Genomic DNA, 22513 nt, shown 5'->3' with positions numbered 1-22513 from the left:
CAAATCATTCCTCTAGCCTTTCTTTCATCCCTGTTGTCACGTACACTATCCAATACTGCTAATCAGATAATGATGGATTGTCACGTAAACGGATACGTTGAGATTCAATCTCTTTTAATCTTGGGATAATCAATGGATCGTTTTCGTTTGGTCTGACTTCGGCTCCATCAACATGTGGACTCATTGCACTTTTTGGAGTGTCGTGACCAACAACATAGTATTCGTTTACATTTGATAATCTTGATGGCATAAGACTTGGTAATGTCAATGCATTCACCTTTCCAGAACCATTCTTTTTAGTCCAATCTTCTTGAGCCAAAGTATCAACCGATTTCTTAATCTTTTCAAAATCAAATGATTTGTCTTGAAGATCATTGTCTGTGAATTGATTGACCAATTGTAATTAAGGAGGAGTAAGTAATCGCTAGCTATTATATTCAAGTATAATACATACTTTATTTCCTGATGCTCTCAGTTGTTCGATTGAATTATTACTACTACCGCTGCTTGACATTTCTTCGATAAACAAAGATATCTTAATTTAAACGAATGATCTTCTGTTCATAAATAATGAAAAAAAAAGTTAGTGAGAGAAAAATAAATTAAAAATTATATTAATATAAAAGATATATTTAATTGTTTTTACTGTTTTTTTTTTAATTAATTATTTATTGTAAACTTTTAGGTTCAGTAAATGGTTTCCAAGTATCATTTCTAAATAGTTTAATGGTGACATTTTGAGACAATAGATTGTTATAATCTGTTTCAGACATCCAAAATGATACTGTCTTTCCATCAAACAAGATGGTTGTGATAATGGTTGTTTTGTTGCGAGTTGCATCAAGAAGTTGGAATCTAAGGTTATCGTCTGCACCGTTTGAAGGCGAGAAGATTTGATTGGATGGATATTCAATGGCCATCATGATGACCGATGAGAATGGTGGACCAGAGTATGACCTAGTTCCTCTGATTGAAATATCATATCTCTTGATATCAGACACACTAGGAATTATACTTCCTGCCAACAATCTAATTTGATACTTGTCCATCCACAATGCAGCTTGTGTACGAATTTCAATCAACCATGGTGTGATTGATAACATTTTTAAAAGAGGAGGAGCTACACGAGATAGAGGTATCATTCTGTTTTTACGAGTTGGTTCAACAGTTGTTAATGATCCACTTAATAATAATTCGACTACACCAGTGATCCAATGTGTTGGGTATCCAATACGAAGCAGACGACCAAGGAGTTTGAAAAACATTGTTATATTGTTGGGACTGTGAATAGGGAATGTACCAGGTTCGACAGCCGATGGAGTGACAATAGTGACGAATAATCTAGACAGCCAAGCAATTAATTCATCACGACCGAGTAATTGATCCAATGGGATGGGTCCTTCAATTCGAGAGAATCGGAAGCCTTCCCACAAATCATCTTCACCGACCGATTTGACACCCAAGTATCTTGGTAATGCGTTTTCACCTGGCACGAGGAGATAAGAGTGGATGACATCGTTGAGTGATTTCCAAACTACAACGTTGAGAAAAACACTGAATCCAATGTATGAATGTTTGACTGGTTTTAACATTTCAATCGATTCTGAAAATTCATTCAAGAATCCAGTGTAATCAGGTACGTTGCTAAGGTCAATACTATCGTATTCAACAGCCATTCCACGAGCCTTTCTTTCTTCCTTGTTGTCACGTACATTGTCCAAAACTGATTGAAAATCACCAACACGCATTTCAATGGTCAATGCATCGCTCGATGACAATCTGACTATAGCACGTGCAGTTTGATAAAATGCATAAATAAAATAGTCAAACGATGTCTTTTTGAGCTTTGGATTACCCATCCATATATATTGATAGAATTGTGCCACAACATTCATTGGTTTAAAGGACAACTCTGATGTCATATCACCTTTTAGTTGGCTGATACGGAATCGAAAAAGGTTGGATTGACCTTGATCTTGTCAGCTTTGGCAAAGCTTTTCATAAGCTCTGATTCCTCTTGATTAAAATCATTGCTTTTTTGTTTAGACTTGCCACGCAATGTTCGCATGCACTGATGTGCCTTGGCAGGTGTCATGTGCTCGTCATAGTCGGCATTGACCATGGGGAGCAGAGGGTATCTATAGCCATGAGTCCAGAGGATTTCTCCAGGCAAACGCATCAACGAGGTTTCATCGTCGTCCAGTGTCTTTGACATGTCAGCTTCTGTAAAACACTCCATTAACATCTTCTTTTTAGCTTCATCGTTTACGTCAATACCATACTTCTTTAGAAACTCTGGGTTGCTAAATTGTTTGTTTAATTCTTCCATCTGTTGGAATGGCTTCCCAGTAGATTCTTTCGTGGTGGGTACGGTAAAGTCCACACCTGCTTTCTTTTTTACTTCTGCCCATGTCAGTGGTTCTGCAGTGGTCCAATACTCGAATGCATCTCTGATACCTGGCCAATCGGCAGTTTCGATTGACATCCATTTGGGGAGTTGACCCTTGTCCCCAAGTGCAATGAGCTTGTGGAATCTAGCTATCAACATCTTGTATATAGCCTCTGGCATACCGATACCAATATAGGTATAGTAGAGAATGACTGCTGCGTTGGCTGCTTCTCTTTCTTTATACACCTTTTCAATCGATTCATATCTTCCAATCTCTTCCAATAATGAGAAGAGTAATATATCTCTAGCAATGGTAGAAGATATATGATCGTTGAGCGTAAAGTGAATCTTGGTCTTTGGTGAGATGGGACTGTCTAGGAGTTGACGATTCAAATCGGCGAGTGTGACAAATGCATTACGGCAATCTCCAATACCACCGTAGAAGAATGATAATGATGGATTATCACGTAAACGGATACATTTGGATTCAATCTCTTTGATTCGAGGGGTGATGATTGGATCGTTTTCATATGAGTCGACTCTGTCTCCATCGATGTGTGGACTCAATGCACTTTTTGGAATGTCATGACCGACAACAAAGTATTCGTTCACATTTGGTAATCTTGATGGCAAACGAACTGGCAAAGTAGAGGCATCGACATTACCAGAACCATTCTTTTTAGTCCAATCTTCTTGAACTAAAGTATCAACCGATTTCTTGATCTTTTCAAAATCAAATGATTTGTCTTGAAGATCGCTGTCTGTGAATTGATTGACCAATTGTACCAATTCTTCCTTTGATTTCTTTAAATGTACAATTCTTGCAATATGTGCTAGATTCTTTTTAGCAAGTTGTTTGGGATCTTCTCCTTGCACTTTAATCATGTCTATCACCTTTTTAGACAACTCTAATGCATCTTCATAACGACCCAATTCAAAACAACATGCAGACATGTTTGATGGAAATGTTGCATCTCTTGATAATTCAATAGCTTGTTTATAGATATCGATTGCTTCTATATATCTTTTTTCACTGTATTTCTAAGACAAACGAGCAAGAAGAAAATATCAGTGCCTAAGTAATATATTATATGAGGGCAGACTCTACTCTATAGAGTATAATACAATATAACATACTTTATTTCCTGATGCTCTCAGTTGTTCAACTGAATTAATATTATTGAGTATCATTTCGTTAACCTTTTTTCTAACAACTAAAAATGGTTTGCGATCATCCACATCTTTTTGATAACAAACAGATTTGTGTTCAAAAAAAAAACAGAGTGAACGATTTTGAATGAAAAAATCTTTAGGTGAAGATTTATTATTGTTGTCAATTAACAAGGTGTGACTTGATTATATTATATAATATCAGCTCAAATGGTTTATGTCTTTTTTTTTTAATTAAATTAAAGGTATGTATGTATAAGAGTGTAGTGATGAACACTGACAACAGAATCCTTTAACCATCAGCCAGAGAATACCCCCGAACTGACGATCATCAGCAGTTGCTAATTATTTCCACGTCTTTATAGCAAGTTACAATGACAGATAGTACCGACTAAACTAGGCAATTCCGTGATAAAATGCTTGCATAAAGAAATCATATGATGAACCATTTTTTTTATAAAGGGCCACACTCGTCTCTCTCGGTTTTCAAAAAACAAAAGAAAATTGTTTTTATTCAATCTTTGGACAAAGGTTTCAAAATAAGTGCTTGGCGGGAAAATATAATAAGAATTAAATAATATAATAATAAATAAAATATCTCTATATTATTTAATTTAGTTTTAGTTTTTATTCTATAATACATGTGTGATTATACACATTTTATTTAAAATTTGTTATTGTGAAAAAAATACACCTTTTTTTGTGTTTTAAAATGTACCGACCGTTGTTGTTATTGTTGTTGTTGGTTATTGTTAATATTGTGGCTGCTTATTTGATTTTTTACATTCCTCCTCCATTACTACTACTACTACTAATACTAGTTGATATTGGTATTGATTTACCATTTACTTGTAAACTTTCTTTTTCTTTTTCCAATTTCTCTAATTTCTCTAATTTCTCTTTTTCTTTTTCCATCATTAAAAGTTTATCTTTATCTTTTTCTTTGTTTAAAAATAAATTATTCATATCTTTTAGATGATTGAGATTGGTAAATGAGAAATTGCCAAATGTGATTGGATCTCTTTGAGCATGTTCCAAATCTTCCATTGACGAGTGGAGTAGAGATCGTTCGTTGATGACGATGGGGTAACCAACTGCATTACCATTTGGATCGATCAACATTCCATTGGTTGGATGATGGTCTTTGTTGTTTAGATGTGATGAAGAGTTTAGGGTGGGAGAGGAACAAGCACCAACTAGAGAGCTGCCAGAGCCACCTCCGACAAACTGGTGTTCAGAACCAACTCCACCAACACCTGATACATTGCTAGTGGATTGAATGTCTTCGCGACTACGACCACCGACACTATCATCGTTGTACATTGAATGACGATCCCAAAAATAATCTGTATCCAATTCATTTTCTGGTTTGGGTACAAAGATATCAGACATGTCACGTTCAATCAGTGTATCCCAATTGATACCTTTGAAAAAGGGGTGTTGTTTGACTTCAAACGCGCCGTTGGCACCAAGACGTAGTTGTGGGTTGGGATTGAGCAGACGAATGATTAAATCCTTTGCTTCGGGTGTAATCTCCTCGGGCCACTCTAGTTCCTGGTTGGAAGAGTTGAGAATCTTTTCAAAGATGAGTTCGGGTGTGTCGTCGTTGAATGGTGGCACGCCAGTTAAAAACTCGTAGAGGATGATCCCAAGTGCCCACCAATCAACCTCGCAACCGTGACCTGTACCCAAGAGAATCTCTGGACTCAGATAATCAGGTGTTCCAACCACCTTTTTAGGAGGTGTATGTTTTTTACGCAACAATGTAGATTTTCTTAATGAAACTGGTTGTACTTGTTGTTGAGATTGTTGGGATGTTGGTGGTTGTTGTTGAGGATCAGTCATAAAATTAAAATGATTGTTTCGAATACTGGTAGCCATGGGGATGGGAGTGGTTGTGGGAGAGGGAGGTTGTTGACCGGCTTGTTTAATCGCATCGTCAATGATACCAATCTTGGACAACCCAAAATCAGTCAGTTTGATGTGACCTTTGGAGTCGATGAGCATATTGTCGGGCTTGAGGTCACGATGTGTGACAAAGTTCTTGTGGAGGTACTCGAGACAGAGCGCGGTTTCAGCAATATACATACGCGCCATTTGTTCGTCAAAGCAGCCTAGTGCGCGGAGCAGCGATGCGCAATCACCGCCAATCAAATACTCCATGACGAGATAGAGCTTGTCGGCCGATTGAAACGCATAAAACAACTTGACAACAAATGGGTTCTGAACAGTCGCCAAGATATTACGTTCAATGAGCACGTGATCAACCATGTTTTTACGTATAGTGTCGAGTTTCTTGAGCACCTTGATAGCATAGAGATCGCCAGTCTTTTTCTTTTGTGCAAGATACACTCTGCCGAATGCACCCCTGCTAATGGGCTTGAGAATTTCAAAGTCGGATATTGACAGACCTTCCTTTTTCTGAGGGGTGATTGTGACGGGTGATGGCACCTCTTTGGTGATGATAGTCTGTGTGCTGGGTGACATTGACTTGATAAATGGAAGCAAACCCCACATGGACCATTTGGGACGTTTAGAGCCTGCAGGTACATGTTGTTGCTGTTGGATGGCAGCCGACTGGATCTCGCTGTACTGAATAAACGACGACTTTTTCTCTTCGAGAACCTTGCATATACGCTTGCCAAATGTAACTAATGCCATATCTTCAATATTGTGTGAGATGATATTGACGACACGGTCAATAGCCAACTGACACTGTTCGACTGATTCCTTGCTACCGTACTGCAGCGAGACCACGTCTTCGACAATCTGCTCCAACTGACCAATCATTTCATCGTCAATATAGTATGAGCAAATTGACCGCGAGTCTGGAGATGCCAACGAATCCATCAAAATACCCTTACACAGATTCAACATGACATAGAGACGTTCATCATGTGAGCTGTGTTTGAAATCATGTTTGTTGGTGAGTACACAGAGATGAGTGTGTTTCTTTAGTTGATATTTTGTAAATGTATCCTCGCAGATTCTACAAACTAATAATTGTCTGTTTTCCACATTGTCCTCTTCAGTTGGTTGTTGTTGTTGTACTACATGTTGAATTGGACTTAATGGTATGTTGTCAACATTAATTGAACTAGCTGGTACCGATGAATGACCAAACATCTCTGATAGCTGAGATCGTTTTTGTTCAACGACCGATGCCAATTGATGGACTTGGTTATCTACAACGATCGTATTGGGAGGAGTTGATGGTCTTTGTGCAGAGGTGGTGGTGATGGTGGGGTCAATAAATAAATGGGTGTTGATGGTGTCATGATGTTGATGATGTCTATTTGGAGAATTGGTTGGAGGGTTGATGCCGGATTTAATATTAATACTACTGGAATTTTCGAGTTGGTTGAGAAGGTGATTATGATTATTACTATGATTATGTTGTTGTTGTTGTTGATTATATAACAAATGAATACTATTACTACTACTATGATTACTATGAGATAGTATCTCATCTTCAGAATAGGATGGGATACTATTTATACTGCCTAGGCTCAAATTGAGCGTGGTGTTTGGATGTTGATGATGATGATGATGATTGTTGATGCTACTACTAAAATCGTTGGGATTAGTAGTTGAAGAAGAGGTGGTTGAATAGGATGATAAAACGAGTGATGACGAGGATGAGGAGAGTGGCGAGTTGTCGGTGGTGGTGGGTGTAGAGGAAAAGGTGGGGGGCGTGGTAGAGGCTGGCGAAAAGAGGATAGATGTGGGTGGCGAGATATTGTCAAAGTTTTGGAGACTGCGTGACATGCGTTTGGGTTGGAACACGTCTGTACTAATCGACAACATTGACCGCGTCATGGCACCCGGGTCATTGAGATCAAACGAGTTGGTCATGCCGTGGTGGTGACCGGCACCACCCTCGCTGCCACGTCCAACCGAGTTGCTTGCCGAAACTGGGTTGAGCACATCGACAACACGCGAAAATTCTGAAAAGATAAACAGCAGTTTGGACGCCAACGACGAAGTCTGCTTGGTGCACTTGGGGAACAAGTCCTGGATCGAATGGACAATCTGCGTGCACTGCTCGCGCATCTCTGATACTGTCATGGTCAAAATCTGTTGTGAAATGGCTTTAATCGCCGTCAATGCCTGTTCATTCTTTTGTGACTCGTCACTATTTTGATGAAATACCAGTGATGAAGAGTCGATTGAATCCAAAAATGCTTGTATTTTCTTGTCGACATTTTCCTTGGTCGAAAAGAGTTTGTGGTTGATATCAAATGTTGGTCGTCCGTCTGAAGAGAATCGCGTTGCTCGCGACGAACTGTATTTGCGTGGATCCTTTGACATGGACTTGCTGTCACCTGCACAACTGGCATTCTGTAGAATCGATTCATTTGGTTTGACTGGCAACGTCAATGCACGTAGTCTGTTTTTGCTGCCACTACCACTCTTTTTCGCAGGTTGGTTACTGATAAACTCTGATATTGTCTTGGTCTCCTTTTTGTTTTTGTCTTTTTTAACAGAGATGGGGCTGGTTGGACGTGGAGCTGGTGTGAGTGTAGGACTGGTCGTCGTAGGTGTGCTGCTTGCACTACTAGTAGTATTGATACTATTCGTGCTGTTTGATCGTGCAACCATACCTCCACTACCACTCAGTGAAAGTGGTGGTAGTGTTGTTGTTGTATTTGTATTATCTTTTTGCTGGTCCGACTTGGTACCAGTAATTTGTTGTAGGAAATTGGGGAGTGGCAAACCAGTCACCAATGGTGATGAACGGTTACGTGTATGTTGAATAGGTGATGTTTTAGGTGACCCTGTATTATTATTCGTTGAAGATGCCAATGATGATGATGATGATGGTTGTACAAGTGTGTTGGATGCAGCTGTTGCAGCTGGAGGAGGGGGGTTGGCTTGTGGAGTAGATGCAGCTGACGAGCTACTATTACTATTACCAATACTATTACTATGATTGTTTTTGGGGATTGAGGTAATGATTGATAGCAGATAAAAATGACGATGAAACAGACGATGAAATAGACGACGATGATGACGACGTCGACGATGTAGACGATGACCGCGACATGTAGTGTCCACCGTTGGATGGTGAAGGGATGGGTGTTGGTGATATGGTTGGGGAGGATTTGGGGGAGGTCGGCACCGACTTTATACCATTGACCTTGTTTTGAAGGTACTGTTGGTGATCGTATGGTGTCGTGGCGCTGCTGCCAATATAGTCCTCCTCGACAATAACAGTCTTGCCTGTCAATATGCTGTTGAGGTCGTCTTGGCTGCCCGTCGCAGGCTTCTTGTTACGCAGTGTGATTGTGACACTTGGAAGATTTAAATCGCTCTTGCTCTTTTGAGGTGGCCCGCGTGCAAAATGTGTTGGCACTGACGACGACTGTGTCCCAGACTGCAGGGGTGCCGAGGCACTCGTCAATGTCGAGAATTCAAATGATCCCGACTTTTTAATAATAGTTCCATTGTTTCGTTTGTGTTGCTCCTCTTCCAAGAGTTGTTGTTCACGTCTCTTTCGCTCTGCAATTTCAAATCGCTTCTGTGTCTGCTCAATGGCATCGATCCATTCCTCGCAGTCTTCTTGATCGCGTCCCTGTATCGAAAACGTAGGAAACACCTCATACTTTGATACAATTTGGAATGCATATTTCTTGTCCGTCTCTCCTAATCTTTTTAACGTACTTCCAATTACTGGTATCATACCAGTTGGTTCTGGATCCTAAATTCAATTTAAAAACAAACAAACATAACAAACATATATTAATATTCAAACATACAATATACATATATATATATATATATCTCTATATATCTCTATATATCTTGACTACATACAGATTGATGTTTAAAATAATATAATACTCCATCTTTTAAAACAAAATATCTTTTCTTCCAACTTCTAATCACATGTCCTTCTTTAATTAAAAAGCCTGCTTTATCAGGATTGTTTAATGATGTAAATGCGGGCTACATATTGATATATAGATAGATATAGAAATAATTGAGAATTAGTCGACCTTTTGAATCTAAAATATAAATATCTATCATTTTCTACATACGTCATTCTTTGGAGTTAACCATTGAGCTAAAACCTCACTATCATTGATACATTCATTCTTTGTTAGATCACTTAGATATTTTTGTAATAATTTCCTACGATCATCTACCAAACTTCTGTCTGTGCTTGCTTTAAATATATATTTCTTTGGTAGTTTTGATAATTTAATCTTTGGAAACTCTAGTTTAATCTATAGATTATGATATAAAGAGGTAAGGGTAAGGGTGTCTGTTAGTAATCTAATCAAAAAAAAAGATTTGTTTGTTGTGTGTGTCTGTGGGGGTGGGTGTGAGTCACATTTGAAAATATCTATTTATTCATGGTCAACCATCAACAATGAATATCTTGTTTCTCTTGTCTCTCTTTCTCTCTCTTCTTCTTCTACTACTCTTTGATTGTTGTTTTGGATGATAATAATTGATAATTGATCATTGATTTGATTGTTGATATACATACTTGTAAATCGAATTCATGAAATTGACTATATCTCCTATAGATATTCCATTGTTTGTATTGAGTAGTAACATTGACCATGTACACTGTAAAAGCACTGAATGAAACTGGGTCAAGTCTAGTCTCATCTCCAACTATCTCTAATTGATACCTCATTTTTAATAGATTGATAGATAGATAGATAGATCGACTACTACTATTGTATGCCCTTTCCCTTTCTATTAGTTCTACTTATCGAAGATTCTTCTAATAATCTATGATTGTTGACAACAAGAGGAGAGGGATTTGGGCTCTAATGATATCTGTTATATTATTATTGTTATTGCAATTATTATTATGATTATTATTACTAGTTATTATTGTTATATCTAAACTATTTCTTCTTTTCTTTTGATTTGTTGATTGTTATGCTGCTACGTGTTATATATATATATATATATATATATGTTGTTTTAAAAGAAATATATAAAGTTTAGAAACTAAAACTAGGTTTGGTTTGTTTTTTTTTTGTAATGTGGGGATGGAAGGGGAAGGGTGGTTTCCTTGATTGATTACTCTTCTCTAACGTTCAATTTTCATGCCCCTCAACAGACCAATCAATGCGTGGTATGAGGACCCGTTCTTTTCTGCAGAATTTCAACTGTCAAAACAAAATATTTTGTGGGCAAGTACAAGGAGCAGCAGATTTTTCCTTCCCTGCTGGTGATGGCGGTGATTGACTTTGCGATGAATGATTGTCCGACTTTGATTTTAAGAGGTTATATTTAAATCTTTTGTTTGTTTGTTGCGATTGGGGATTCTATAGGCGCAGACCTATAATTTTTTTTATTTTTTTTTTTGTTTGAAGTAATAATTTTGGTGTTCGTTGGGGTGGTTGGTTTGGTTGATAGGTGTTTATCAGTATGCTTTCTATATTTCGTATCTGTCTATAATCTCCTTGTTGATTTAAATCAAGTACTGGGTGTGTGTCTGTGTAGGTGATTATTCGAAACACAATGGTAAATTTCGACCTATGACCCAAGATGGGGGGGATGGAAACAAGAAAGGAATAGATGTCTAATAGTTCCATGGAAAGAGTAAAACCAAGGGACACCCCTTTGTTTGTTTTCGGTGGCTATGTGAGCTCGTGATTCACCGAAGAACAGTCGTTTGGGAAATATCTTGTCAAAAAACATGATGAGAAAGAGGAAATCCACATCATCAAGCTAAGGGCAGCTCTATAGAACCCAACCCACTTTTTTTTTTTTTTTTTGTGAAGAGGTTTTACTGTTTACAGTTGGGAAAAATGACAAACGTTTGGTTTTACAAGTGAATAAATCACTAATAAAAATATAAATCAAATTATCTAATCAATTAATTATATTTATTTATCAATAGTAAATAAAGTTTTCTAAACAAAAGTTATTAATTAAAGTATATCATAGCATCTGTTTGCTATCGAGTATTTTATTTTATTTGTTGTTGTTTGTAGTAACAGTTACAACACCAAAATTTCCAAGCTTCATTCTTTTCAGCACAGGATTTCTTTCAATTGTGTATTTCATTTGCCACAGGAGGAGCAGCAGCATCAGCAGCATCAGCGACCACTGCAAGTGTCGCAGGCACCAGTATTGGCTGAAGAGCCTGCGTATCCACAGCTAGGGCAGGGGGTGCAGTACTTGGCGCAGGTGCAGTGTTGCATGATTCGCATGTGAGTGGAACTGGAGTTGATGGTATGAATTTGCTGAGAGTCAGTAAATGGAAGGAGGAGGATAACCTACATTATTGATGTTAAGACGAATGATGCTATTGTCAGAGAACAAAGGACTGGCAGTGGAACGGACTCTCTGTCTCGATCCATCAAAATATGTTCCTCTGGACTCCTTAGCTAAGGTTATGGATTGGTTTTGGTGAGACAAAGATACACAAAAATTCTCCTTTTCAAATCATTGCAAAGCAAGTCTTCTAGTGATAATCATCAAATAGTTCTATTTTCGAGTATGTTTGGTTCACAGTCTCTTGTTTGTTGGTTGGTGTTGTACAAGTCATTCACTACTGCTACTACTATCATCATACTCTCTCCAACATAACAAACAAGAGATTGGTTCTTTAACTCTCTTCAACCAACCAAGCTTGGTAAGTTGTATCAATGCCACAAGTTGTATTAAAGAAAGTCGTTAAAATAATATTATTATTTACATCATAAAAGGTTTATTTATTTAATATAGGTTTGGCTTCATTTTATATAAAATGGTATTTGATTATTATTATTATAAATATATTTCTATTCTATTCTATTTACTGTTTACTGCATTGGATGGGTGGACAACCAGGAGGTTGTTTATCACTACATTTAATGGGTGGACATATTGGATCGCATCCAGTGATGGCACCGATGGTATGCCCGCCGATAGTGTGGCCATTCGTATGACCGCCAATAGTATGGCCTGTAATGATACCAAGAGTATTGGTCACATGTCCAGTTGTAATTTCCCATGTAGTGTCACCAGTGGTCGTGATTTCAGCTGTTGTGGTTGCAGTGGTCGTTGCCGTAGTGGTTGCAGTGGTCGTTGCAATGGTCGTGCCAATCGTAGAGATTGCGGTGGTAGAGGTGGAGGATGCAGTTGTGCCGGCAGTGGTGGTGGTAGTTGTGGGGGTACCCGTGGTTAGAGCTCCAGTAGTGGACGCGATGGTGGAAGCGGTCGTGGAGGCAGTGGTAGAGGCAGTGGTTGTTATTTCAGCGGTGGTAGTTATATCACCAATGGTGGTTGAAACGACGCCTGTGGTAGCTGGCTCATCACATATGATGGTAAACTTGCACTCTCCATCCTGACAAAACGAGTCGATACACGAGTCGGCCGAGTCACAGATCAATGGGATTTCTTGGCATGTCAAGCCGTCCATCGAGCATGAAGCAGGTGCACATGGATCAACCGAGATACATGGGATGTCGTTACATGCCGAGCAGTTGAGGATGTCAGTGTGGACGGGCCCGACGAGGATATCGCAAGTGTCAATGGTGCAAGGGTTACCGTCATCGGGGTTGATTGGGGTACGTACACATCCTGCACCAATAGTACAAACGGCGGTATGGCACAGATCGTCGTCACAATTGACAGCAGCTGGAGCAACGCAGGTCGAACCATCGCCGTTACACACACCACATACATCGGTGAATCTACAGTATGGCTGGAACCCCATCGTCGAGATGATGACGTAGAAATAGTCCAACGTATCCTGCACTCTGTTACAAAGCACCAGGTTGACATCTACCACATCTCCTGCTTGCAAAGTTCCAAGCAACAGGGCTGAATTGAGATTTTCTGGACGTTCCATCAACAAACCGTAACCCAACAACGTACCATTCAGGTACATGATGTAGTCTTGGTTGGAAAACAGATGGAAGTCTGGATCGGGTGTAATGGCAAGCAGCGAGAATCTTATATCGAGACACCAGTCAACGTTGAGTGCTTGGGTAGGTTCGTTAGGGAACAAGACAGGGTTGTCAAATCCATGACCACTGAATTGGGTTGGGTCATCCATTTGCATGTTGAACCCACCACCTCCATCTTCAGTCCACTCAATATCCAAATGCTCCATATAACTATTACAGCCAGATGGGTTGATCCAGTCCCAATAAGTGTGAGCACTTTGAATCACAACCTCTCCAGTATTGGGATCAAGAGTTGGTGTCTCACCACAACAGTAATCTGGTCTCCCATCAGCACCCAGTTGATCATTAAATATAGTAGCACCTGTTGATACATCTTCGATTATACCCGATCCTGTAGATAAATGTCCAAAATCAACATTTCTCGATGCAGTTGTATCATAAAATGTTGCTTTAATGCTTTTTAAAAAGAAAAATATTTTTAAGGGTAAGATGGATTGGGTAACATTAATTTGCCAACTTACTAAAAGGAATTTGTCCATTTATTCTATTCAAGATATTTACTACTAGAATAAATAATAAAATATAACAATTTCTTATTATCATTTTTTATTTAGTTACAAAAAAAATAGAGACTAAAGAAAATAAAAAAATGATGTATGAAAAATATGATTATGATGATTGTTGATATCAACTCTTTGTAAAAAGAGGATTAGGAAAAAGGAGGGATGAGGAGGATCAGTGGGTGTGATTCCATCATTTTCCACTTCCTCCTGCATATTCATTCGATTTGAAATCATTGTGGTAATGTGGTTTTAACACAATGATTGTCATTGTGAGAGGGGGTAGATTTACCACAATGTTCAATATGATCGAAATGAATGATAGATATGTATCATATGAAGACTTAGTAGTGGTGTTGATTGAAAATAAATAAAAAAAAAGTATTTATTTAGTTTTAAAAGGAAATTATATTATTATATTATATACGTTTGTTTTTTCCTATTTCCTATTCTTTCCCCCCACTTATTGGTTTGTTTGATTATTGCCTTGTTGTTGTTGTTGTTGTTGTTGTTGCAGTAAATGTTGATACCAAATAGAGAATCTTTGATTTACAACCTTGCTTAATAATACTCTTATGGTGTTTAATTGACATGTTGCCTGGGTCATCTTATTCAATGCCTTTTTCTTGTTTCCAGAATAAATATTTTTCTTGTGTGATATGTAAAATGATTCACACATGTCATGTAATATCTTTCTACACTTGCTTCTTAATTCTAACCATCCAATAACTAATTTACAATTGATAATCTAAATAAAAAAATTAAAAATAAATTAATATTCATTTGATTCCTTTCCTCTTTTTTGATTTTGATTTTCTACATACTTGTTGTTCAGTCATACAACATAAATAACAAATCCAATAAGAATAAAGTGATTTATCAACTGGATCAGACAAACAATGATTGTGGTAATAACGACCACATGAATCACAACTAAAGAAATGTTTAGAGACTGTTTGTTGTTCATCACACATTGTACATTTGTGCATTGGTTTGGCTGCTGCTTTCTTGCCACGAGCAGCTTTTGGTTTGGATTTGGCAGATGCTTTGGATCTTGGTTTGGAAGGTGTCACAATAGCCATATCATCATCGTCATCATCACTATCATCTTCATCATCTGCATCATCTTGATCATTTTGTTGATGCTTTCCTCCTCTTTTGGTAGAAGAGTATGATACTATTGAAGTAGATGAAGAAGAGGTGGTAGTAGTAGTCGTACTAGTAGTACTAGTAGTTGATATAGAATCATCATCATTTGAATCATCTCCATTATTATTATTATTATTATTGTTAAAAGATGAAGCTGATGGATTGGGAACGATTAAAGTATCCAACTCACCCTTTTCCAATTGACTGACCATTGTTGACAACATTTCAGATTCTTCATCAGTCACCCAAAAGTTGGTGGCAAGTGGTGCACGGATAATGGTCATTCGTGACAATAATTTGTTCTCTGCCATTGTCTTTTTGGGAAGGATGTTGGGTAAGATCTTGGTGATCTGGATTTGAACATTGTGGATCAAGTTGGGTTTGGAAGAAGGGACAAAGACAGCGTCTCCAGACGGCGCATCGACACGCACGGGGTCTTCGAGTGCGATGGCCGTGGCAGAGATACCCGCGTACTTTCCGCACAACCACACGTAGATTAGATCGTTCTTGCGGATATTGTCGGCGTGTTGACGTACGCCCCATTCGAGCTGCTTACCCTCTTGCATTGCGTTGAGCTCGGGACGGTTCTTGGGATTACCAGAGAAGATCCACCAACGCGCCGAGCCGGCCATGCCGTCGGTCAGCCTGCTGCGGCGACCTCGGGCAATACCGATCGTCTCGCTGATGGTCGACCGCTTCTTTTTGCGCGACGAGGTTGGTGGCGAAGTGTCTTCGGAGGGTGGGTTGGCTTGAACAATGGTTCGAGTCGAGGTGGTGAAGGTGGCGGGTGAGGTGGGTTGAGGTGGCTTTTCAGTAGCTGGTATTTTGGCTTTTCGGGTGTTTCGTTTGGTTGGTTTAGAGGGTGTAGTCATGGTGGTAGTGATAATGGTACTATTGGCTATTGGCGTATTATTAAGACTGGATAAAAGTTGTGGTTGCTGGATATAAGTTGGTAAATTTACAAGATTGGTTGCGGTTGGATCGGTTGGCGGTATAACACCTCCCTCGACCATCATCGAATACTGCTGTCTGGCGAGCATCTGTTGTTGCAATGCGATGGCCGAAGCACCATAATCGTACGTGGGTGCGACGCCAACAGGCACTTCAGACGCTGTCACTAGCTGAGGAATAGCTGGTACCATTGGCGGAGTGATCGACAATGGCAGACTGGGTGGTGGTGCAACAATGGTAGATTGAGCCAATCCAGTCGTCTTTTGAATAATATTGTCTGCATTTAAAATGGATGATGGAATGAGTGGTGAAGTTGGTATAGTTGGTGGTGGTGTTGTATGCGTCATAGTAGTAGTAGAAGTAGTAATAGGTGGTGGTGTAGATGGTGATTCCAACCCATTTTGTTCATGGTCGCCATTGGCCATTTGTAAAAGTATTTTTGATCCCTCCAGAGTTCCTGAAGAGTTGAGTTGTAATGGTTGTAATGGTTGTATTGGTGATTCAGTTTCCATATGTGTTGACAATATATCAATGGCAGATTGAGTGGAAAATTCTTGTGATTCTTTTAATGCGCTATTATTATTATTATCCATAGTAGTATCAATTTGTTCATCATGTGATGTATTGGTAATGGTAGGTGGTGTTATTTGATCATCCAATTGAATTTTAACTTGTACATCTGGAAGGTCTTGTAAATCTTGTAATTTTTGTTTTCTCTTTCGTTTTGATCCTGCCAATGATACAATAGTATCGTTCTCGTTTGTTGTCTGTGGTGAAGAGGATGAGGAAGCAGCTACAAATGCACTCAACAAAGAGTTGTTTGATTCCTGTTGTTGATGTTGTTGTTGTTGTTGTAATTCAGAACCCATAAGAAGTGGTTCATCGATCATTTTTTGAACGGCAATTGGGATGGCAGCCAAAATGAAATCAAACTTTTTAGCCATAACTGCTTCAAGCTCATAGTCATCTTCTCCAATGTCTTCCGATGATATCATATCCTTGTAATTGGTAATCTCTGTATTGCCAAGACTATAATCTGAATCATCAAAGATACTAACCGACGTCAGACACGCCAAACACACTGAACTGATAGCTTTGAGTGTATGGAATGGCTTGGACGTGGCAGAGCTTGCCAATCTTGTTCCTTCCTTTCCAAGTACTCTTGCAAATGATGAACTGTATTCCTCTCCACCATTGTCCTTGTGTGCGGTAGTATTGTTGTCTGCTGATGAGCTGTCTGATGCATTCTGACACCCCTTGATGTGTTGGAAATGGAGTTTTGGATGTTGATATACTTGTAAACCCAATGATAATGCTGGTGGTGCTGCAGGAGACATTGGTGCATTTGCAGTAGACTTTTTCAAACCCAAAGCAAGTGGTGTTTTAATCATTGCCGGTGTACTAGCCTCTGATAATGATGGAGTTGTTGGAATTGGTGCCATTGCTTGACATGTTGATGTTGTAGTTGCAGTTGATGTAACAACCATCATAGTTGTTGGTTCCATAATAGGTGTTGTTGTATTTGATTGATTCAAAGTATCAACAACTACAACTACAGTAGCAGTCGTAGTACTACTACTACTATCATTATGACCGTTAGTTTCCTCTTTTGATCTAGGTGAATTAATTAATGAATGGTTACCCTCTGCAGCTACTGATTCTGTTGTTGTACCGTTTGGTGATGCATCTTTAGAAACTCTTTCTAATTTTGGTACATCTTCCAAGTTCATTGGTGACAAAGTATCTTCTACTGCAGCAGTAAGAGGAGAAGGTGATTCCACAATTTTACCTATACTTTTAGAGGTATTGTTGTTTTCACAACAATTTGAACATTCCCAAGGATCATAAGGAACCTCTGAAAGTTGTGGTGATAAACAATAAATATGATAACCATCTGAACACTTGTCACATAATACAAATGAATCTTCATGATCCCCTTTTTGACAAACATTACATCTCTACAAATAAATAAATAAATCAAAATTATAATGGTTAATATATTGATTGTGATTGATGATTTAATATATATATATATATATATATAATTCTACTTACAACTTGACAAGTCATTGAACAATCAATTGAACAATACCATTCTGAATTGTTGTTATTACTATTTGGTTGATCAGTAATACAATCTTGATGAAATGAACGTTCACATGCAAAACAAGTGACTAGAGTTGTATTCTGATTCTTTTTAGTCTTTTGATGATAGAATTTTTTGTTTCCACCGCTGGTTGAAAGGAAACAAATGACACATTGCTTTTTGATTTCTTCTAGGTCTTGAGCCAAGGTGGTATGTGGTTTCATCGACATCAAATCTTTTTGTTTGGTGATGGCTTGATAGATTTGAAGAGGTGATTTGGAACCACTCAATATCCTTGAAATCTCTGACCAATCTGAACCATAGATAAAGTATAGTTCACATAGCATCGCTGTTTCTTCGGGCAACCATGTAATTGTATTAAACATCTCTGATACACGTTTCCAAGGATACGATGATTGATGTACTAGTGATAATGCACTGTTTACATTATTGTTGTTGCTGGAAGATAATGTCAAAGGTGTAGATGGTGGAGAAGAGATAACTGAGCCACCTTTTACATTTGGTAGTGGTGGTGATTGTTGTTTGGCAGGAGTCATGGATGATAATGAAGAAGCCAATGTATTGTTGGTACCATTGTAAACAATGTAACCTTGGTTATAGGCAGTTTGAAATCGTCTGCTAATATTAATGTTGTAGGGAACGTATGGTTGCACCTCTTTGTAGGTGGGAGTTGGCACACCGTCCTTGATCACATCCTCTGCATTCTTTTTCATCAGGCCGTCCACACTCTCACCCATCAGTCGCAGTGGATGGATGGTGTAAAAGAGCGTGTCGTATGGTCCGTCGGTACAATCACCCTCGTTGAACCCCCTTGGAATGGGAGTTTGTGTAAAAATATTTTGTTCCAAAAAATCTTGTAATTGTTGGTCTTTAACCGGTACCCTTTTTCTATTTGGTTCGAAAAACAATCTATTTACATGTGCCTAGAATAAATTAAATTAAATGATATTAATACTCTCTCTAATCATTGTCTCTCTCTTTTTTTCCATTCATATTTACTTGTTCAATTTTCTCTCTTATTACTCTATTAAAACCTTTTTCAGATTCTTCTAAATTCTTTCTTTCTTTTAAACTTTTAATATAACTCTTTTCTTCATCACTAGAGGATTCATCTTCTTCTGCAATAATTGATTCAAATCTTTGAAGACCATAATGATTGTTGGTTGTTGTTGATGTTGTTGATGTTGTGAGTGGTTTATCTTCAAACTCATCATCACTACCACCACCAACACCACCACCATTTTGTAAATGGAATCCATCTTGATCATAATAATCATTATCAAGATGAAGAGAGTCGTATGATTTACCAATACTAATATTATCCATTGATCCAAAAGGAGTTGTTGGTACATTGGTAGAAGATACTCTGAAACAATCTTTGAGTAATTTTGAGCAGTTTGTCGATCCACTAAACAAAGAGATGAAAAAGTCAGTTCCACCAATCTCACCAAGTTGATCTGCCATTGCACCAACATTTGCGTCTGTCACTTGGTTTTGTCTTTTACTAGACAATGATTGAGTTCGAGGTTGATGTGCTTGTCGTGATGCCAATAGATTGTAAGCTGGATTCTTTTTGTTGGTGGCGGGTGTCGGAGTTGCCAAAACCGTGGTGGACAATGATAACAGACTATCTCTCTTTTGTTTCTTTTGAGTCTTGTCTGGTTTCACTTTTGGTCCAACATGAAATATAAAACTAAATCCATTATTATCATTTTCAATTTCTCTATCTCTTTTGTGTGAAGATCCTTGTAATGGTGTTTGAATATTATTACTATTATTATTATTATTATTATTAATATTATTATTGTTATTATTATTACTAATATTATTGTTATTATTACTATTGTCATTGGTTGTTGTTGTTGTTGAAGTTGTTGATGTAGAGGTTGGTTCTTCTTCCTCTTCTTCAACAATCATGGTAGTAGTCATTGTTGAGGTTGTCGATGTTGATGTTGATGTTGAAGTTGTCGAGGTTGCCGAGGTTGATTCAATAATCATTTTTGTTTCTGGTTCATCAACGATCATGGTGGTGGTCGTTGAAGTTGTCAAGGTTGGTTTATCAATGGTGGTAGAGGTAGAGGTAGATGGTGATGCTGAAGGGGTTGTTACCTGTTCACCTTCTTGACCTGATTTGGTGCCATTTGATTTTTCCGCTTCATCTACTACTAATACTACTACTGTTTCTGCAATATTGGTCGTAGTGGATGTTGAATCTATATCTTGTTGTTGTTGTTGTTGTTCATGCTGCTGCTGCTTTGTCGTTGTTGTTGTATCACCACATGCAAGAGGAGGAGGAGGAGGAGGAGGAGGAGTTGAGGAAGAAGAAGAGGACTCGGTGACCAAACTACTGTTGCTAATAGTTTCGTGAGACATTATTTCTCTCTCTTCTCCAGCTACGGCGAGGTATGTATTATAATCTATACCACCGCCGTTATATATATATATATTATTGTACTATAGTCTCTGTTGGTTGTCTGGTGCACGCTGTCTACACTCACTCCTACTCGTTCGTCTTTGTGTGTATTGATATTTCTTTTTTCTAGAAAAAGGAGGAGGAGGAGAAGAAAGGAGAGAGAATGAAATCTATTTTGTTGTGTTTGTGTTCAATATCTATGTGTATGATATATTTTTGATGGTGATGATACTACTACAATGAGAGTGAGTGAGTGGGTGGTGGACGTGTCAAGTATGTGGGTGGGCAGTTGTATGAGAGAAAAGCGGGGTTCAGGTCTTCGTTGTTTAAAAAAAATGTTTTTTGTTTTTTTTTTTTGCGTTTGATGGAAAAATCGATTGTGGATGCATATTAATAAAGAGAGATGATTTTGTTTGGTGGACCACCAAAACTATATAAATAATTATTATTAATATTATGATTATTATATTTATTATGATTATTAATAATTTCATTATAATCGAACTTTTTCAATCTTTTATATATATTATTATCCATATTAATTTGTTAAGAAATTAAGAATGATCAATCATAATATAATATAATATAATTTAAATTTATAAACAAAATAGTTGGATAGTTGTTGGTGTTTGGAATATTTGATCAATTCAGGATCCTATTTTATTAAAATTATTATTATTGTATTCCCAATCTCGAAAACCTAAATAATTTGAAAATTATTTAATTTTTAATGATTTATTGATAATAAAATGACTCAACACAGTATTCGCACAAAATTGGGTATGCCTAGTTTCAAAAGTTTTATATAATGAAAAAGAGATAGAAAAAATAATAATAATAGAATATTTGTATACATATTTATCATCACCATCATCGATATTAATTAAACTAGAAAGACAAGAGAAGAGAAGAAGAGAAGAGAGAGAAGAGAGCTTAGTAGAGCTGAAAGAAGAGAGATTTGATAAATGAGTAATTACTTGTTGAGATTTGTAGCCAACAACATAGTTAAAGTTGTTGGTGTAAAGAGACTTGCAAACTATGTAGCTTTGTCAATAGGTATGTATACATGCATACATATGCACTACACATGATAGTATGTGATATATAATTAAGAAAGAAACTAACCTTTTGGTAAATATACAGGACCAAAGATTATAGATCAAGCTGTAAATGTAGCAACCAAGGGATATGTACCGGTTAGAGCGGTTAGAGTATTGAGAACATCTTTATCATATGCACCACTGGCTGTGGTGATGGGTACAGGAGGTACATCTCTAGTAACCTCAATAACCTATTATATATTAATTCAAATCTCTGAGAGTATGTAACAAAACAACAACTATATATATGCATAATATTTACACATTTTACTTACTTTTTTTTTTTATTTTTATTTTAGCTGTTTGTATGATGGTTGTGAGAGAAGCTGCTAGTCGGTCATTCCAAGGTATAAAATATATATGTAAAGCAACGTACAATGGTATGAGAGGAGGTGCAAATGCATTGGAACACAAAGAAGAAGAGATGGAGGAATGGGTATTTATCGAGAAACCTGGGTTGGCCAACGGAGAAAAAGACGACGATATCAAACTATCGAGTGAACAAATTAAAGAGTTGGAGCAGTATGCTGCCAATATCGATATCGATGAATACACAAAGATTGATCAACAATCAATAATTGATGCTTCTACAAATGAAACCAACAACAACAGCAACAACAAAAACTCACCACCTTCACCATATCCTCCACCAACATACCAATATGCACCTCCATCACCAATATTCATGGAAGAACATTTGAAAAAGGAAATTGATGATTTTGTATTTTTATAGTAACACTAATAATAATAATAATAATAATAGAACATAGAAAAAAGAATATCAACTTGTTATCCCTCCATATATATA

General features: G+C 37.6%; 6 protein-coding genes across 6 annotated transcripts; 1 reads left to right on the top strand and 5 right to left on the bottom strand.

Annotated features, from left to right (window-relative positions):
• Positions 1-58: 58 nt before the first annotated feature.
• DFA_07157 (uncharacterized protein) lies at positions 59-514 on the bottom strand (the record flags this gene model as incomplete). Its single annotated transcript, XM_004366967.1, has 2 exons — positions 59-340; positions 455-514. 2 exons carry the CDS (start codon positions 512-514, stop codon positions 59-61), a joined length of 342 nt encoding a protein of 113 aa, XP_004367024.1.
• A 154-nt stretch (positions 515-668) lies between these two features.
• On the bottom strand, positions 669-1859 carry DFA_07156 (uncharacterized protein; the record flags this gene model as incomplete). Its single annotated transcript, XM_004366966.1, has 1 exon — positions 669-1859. One exon carries the CDS (start codon positions 1857-1859, stop codon positions 669-671), a length of 1191 nt encoding a protein of 396 aa, XP_004367023.1.
• Positions 1860-1930: 71 nt separating this feature from the next.
• DFA_07155 (protein serine/threonine kinase) lies at positions 1931-10208 on the bottom strand (the record flags this gene model as incomplete). The annotated part of the gene is made up of 7 exons (XM_004366965.1): positions 1931-3430; positions 3527-3596; positions 4344-8480; positions 8716-9260; positions 9377-9508; positions 9601-9789; positions 10056-10208. 7 exons carry the CDS (start codon positions 10206-10208, stop codon positions 1931-1933), a joined length of 6726 nt encoding a protein of 2241 aa, XP_004367022.1.
• A 412-nt stretch (positions 10209-10620) lies between these two features.
• DFA_07154 (uncharacterized protein) lies at positions 10621-15700 on the bottom strand (the record flags this gene model as incomplete). The annotated part of the gene is made up of 6 exons (XM_004366964.1): positions 10621-10692; positions 11327-11372; positions 11813-11914; positions 12334-13945; positions 14472-14733; positions 14810-15700. 6 exons carry the CDS (start codon positions 15698-15700, stop codon positions 10621-10623), a joined length of 2985 nt encoding a protein of 994 aa, XP_004367021.1.
• Positions 15701-16046: 346 nt separating this feature from the next.
• Positions 16047-20565, bottom strand: DFA_07153 (uncharacterized protein; the record flags this gene model as incomplete). Its single annotated transcript, XM_004366963.1, has 4 exons — positions 16047-16052; positions 16097-18043; positions 18141-19115; positions 19192-20565. The coding sequence occupies 4 exons, from the start codon at positions 20563-20565 to the stop codon at positions 16047-16049; spliced, it is 4302 nt and encodes a 1433-aa protein (XP_004367020.1).
• Positions 20566-21570: 1005 nt separating this feature from the next.
• Positions 21571-22438, top strand: DFA_07152 (uncharacterized protein; the record flags this gene model as incomplete). Its single annotated transcript, XM_004366962.1, has 3 exons — positions 21571-21661; positions 21749-21925; positions 22005-22438. 3 exons carry the CDS (start codon positions 21571-21573, stop codon positions 22436-22438), a joined length of 702 nt encoding a protein of 233 aa, XP_004367019.1.
• Between the last annotated feature and the right edge of the window lie 75 nt (positions 22439-22513).

This window comes from Cavenderia fasciculata (genome assembly GCF_000203815.1).
Source record: "Cavenderia fasciculata unplaced genomic scaffold Scf_ET2XIPL01CNAVH-3, whole genome shotgun sequence".
In the NCBI taxonomy this organism is placed as follows: domain Eukaryota; phylum Evosea; class Eumycetozoa; order Acytosteliales; family Cavenderiaceae; genus Cavenderia; species Cavenderia fasciculata.
The sequence above is the reverse complement of the archived record's forward strand: the minus strand, read 5'-3'. Positions and strand labels throughout refer to the sequence as shown.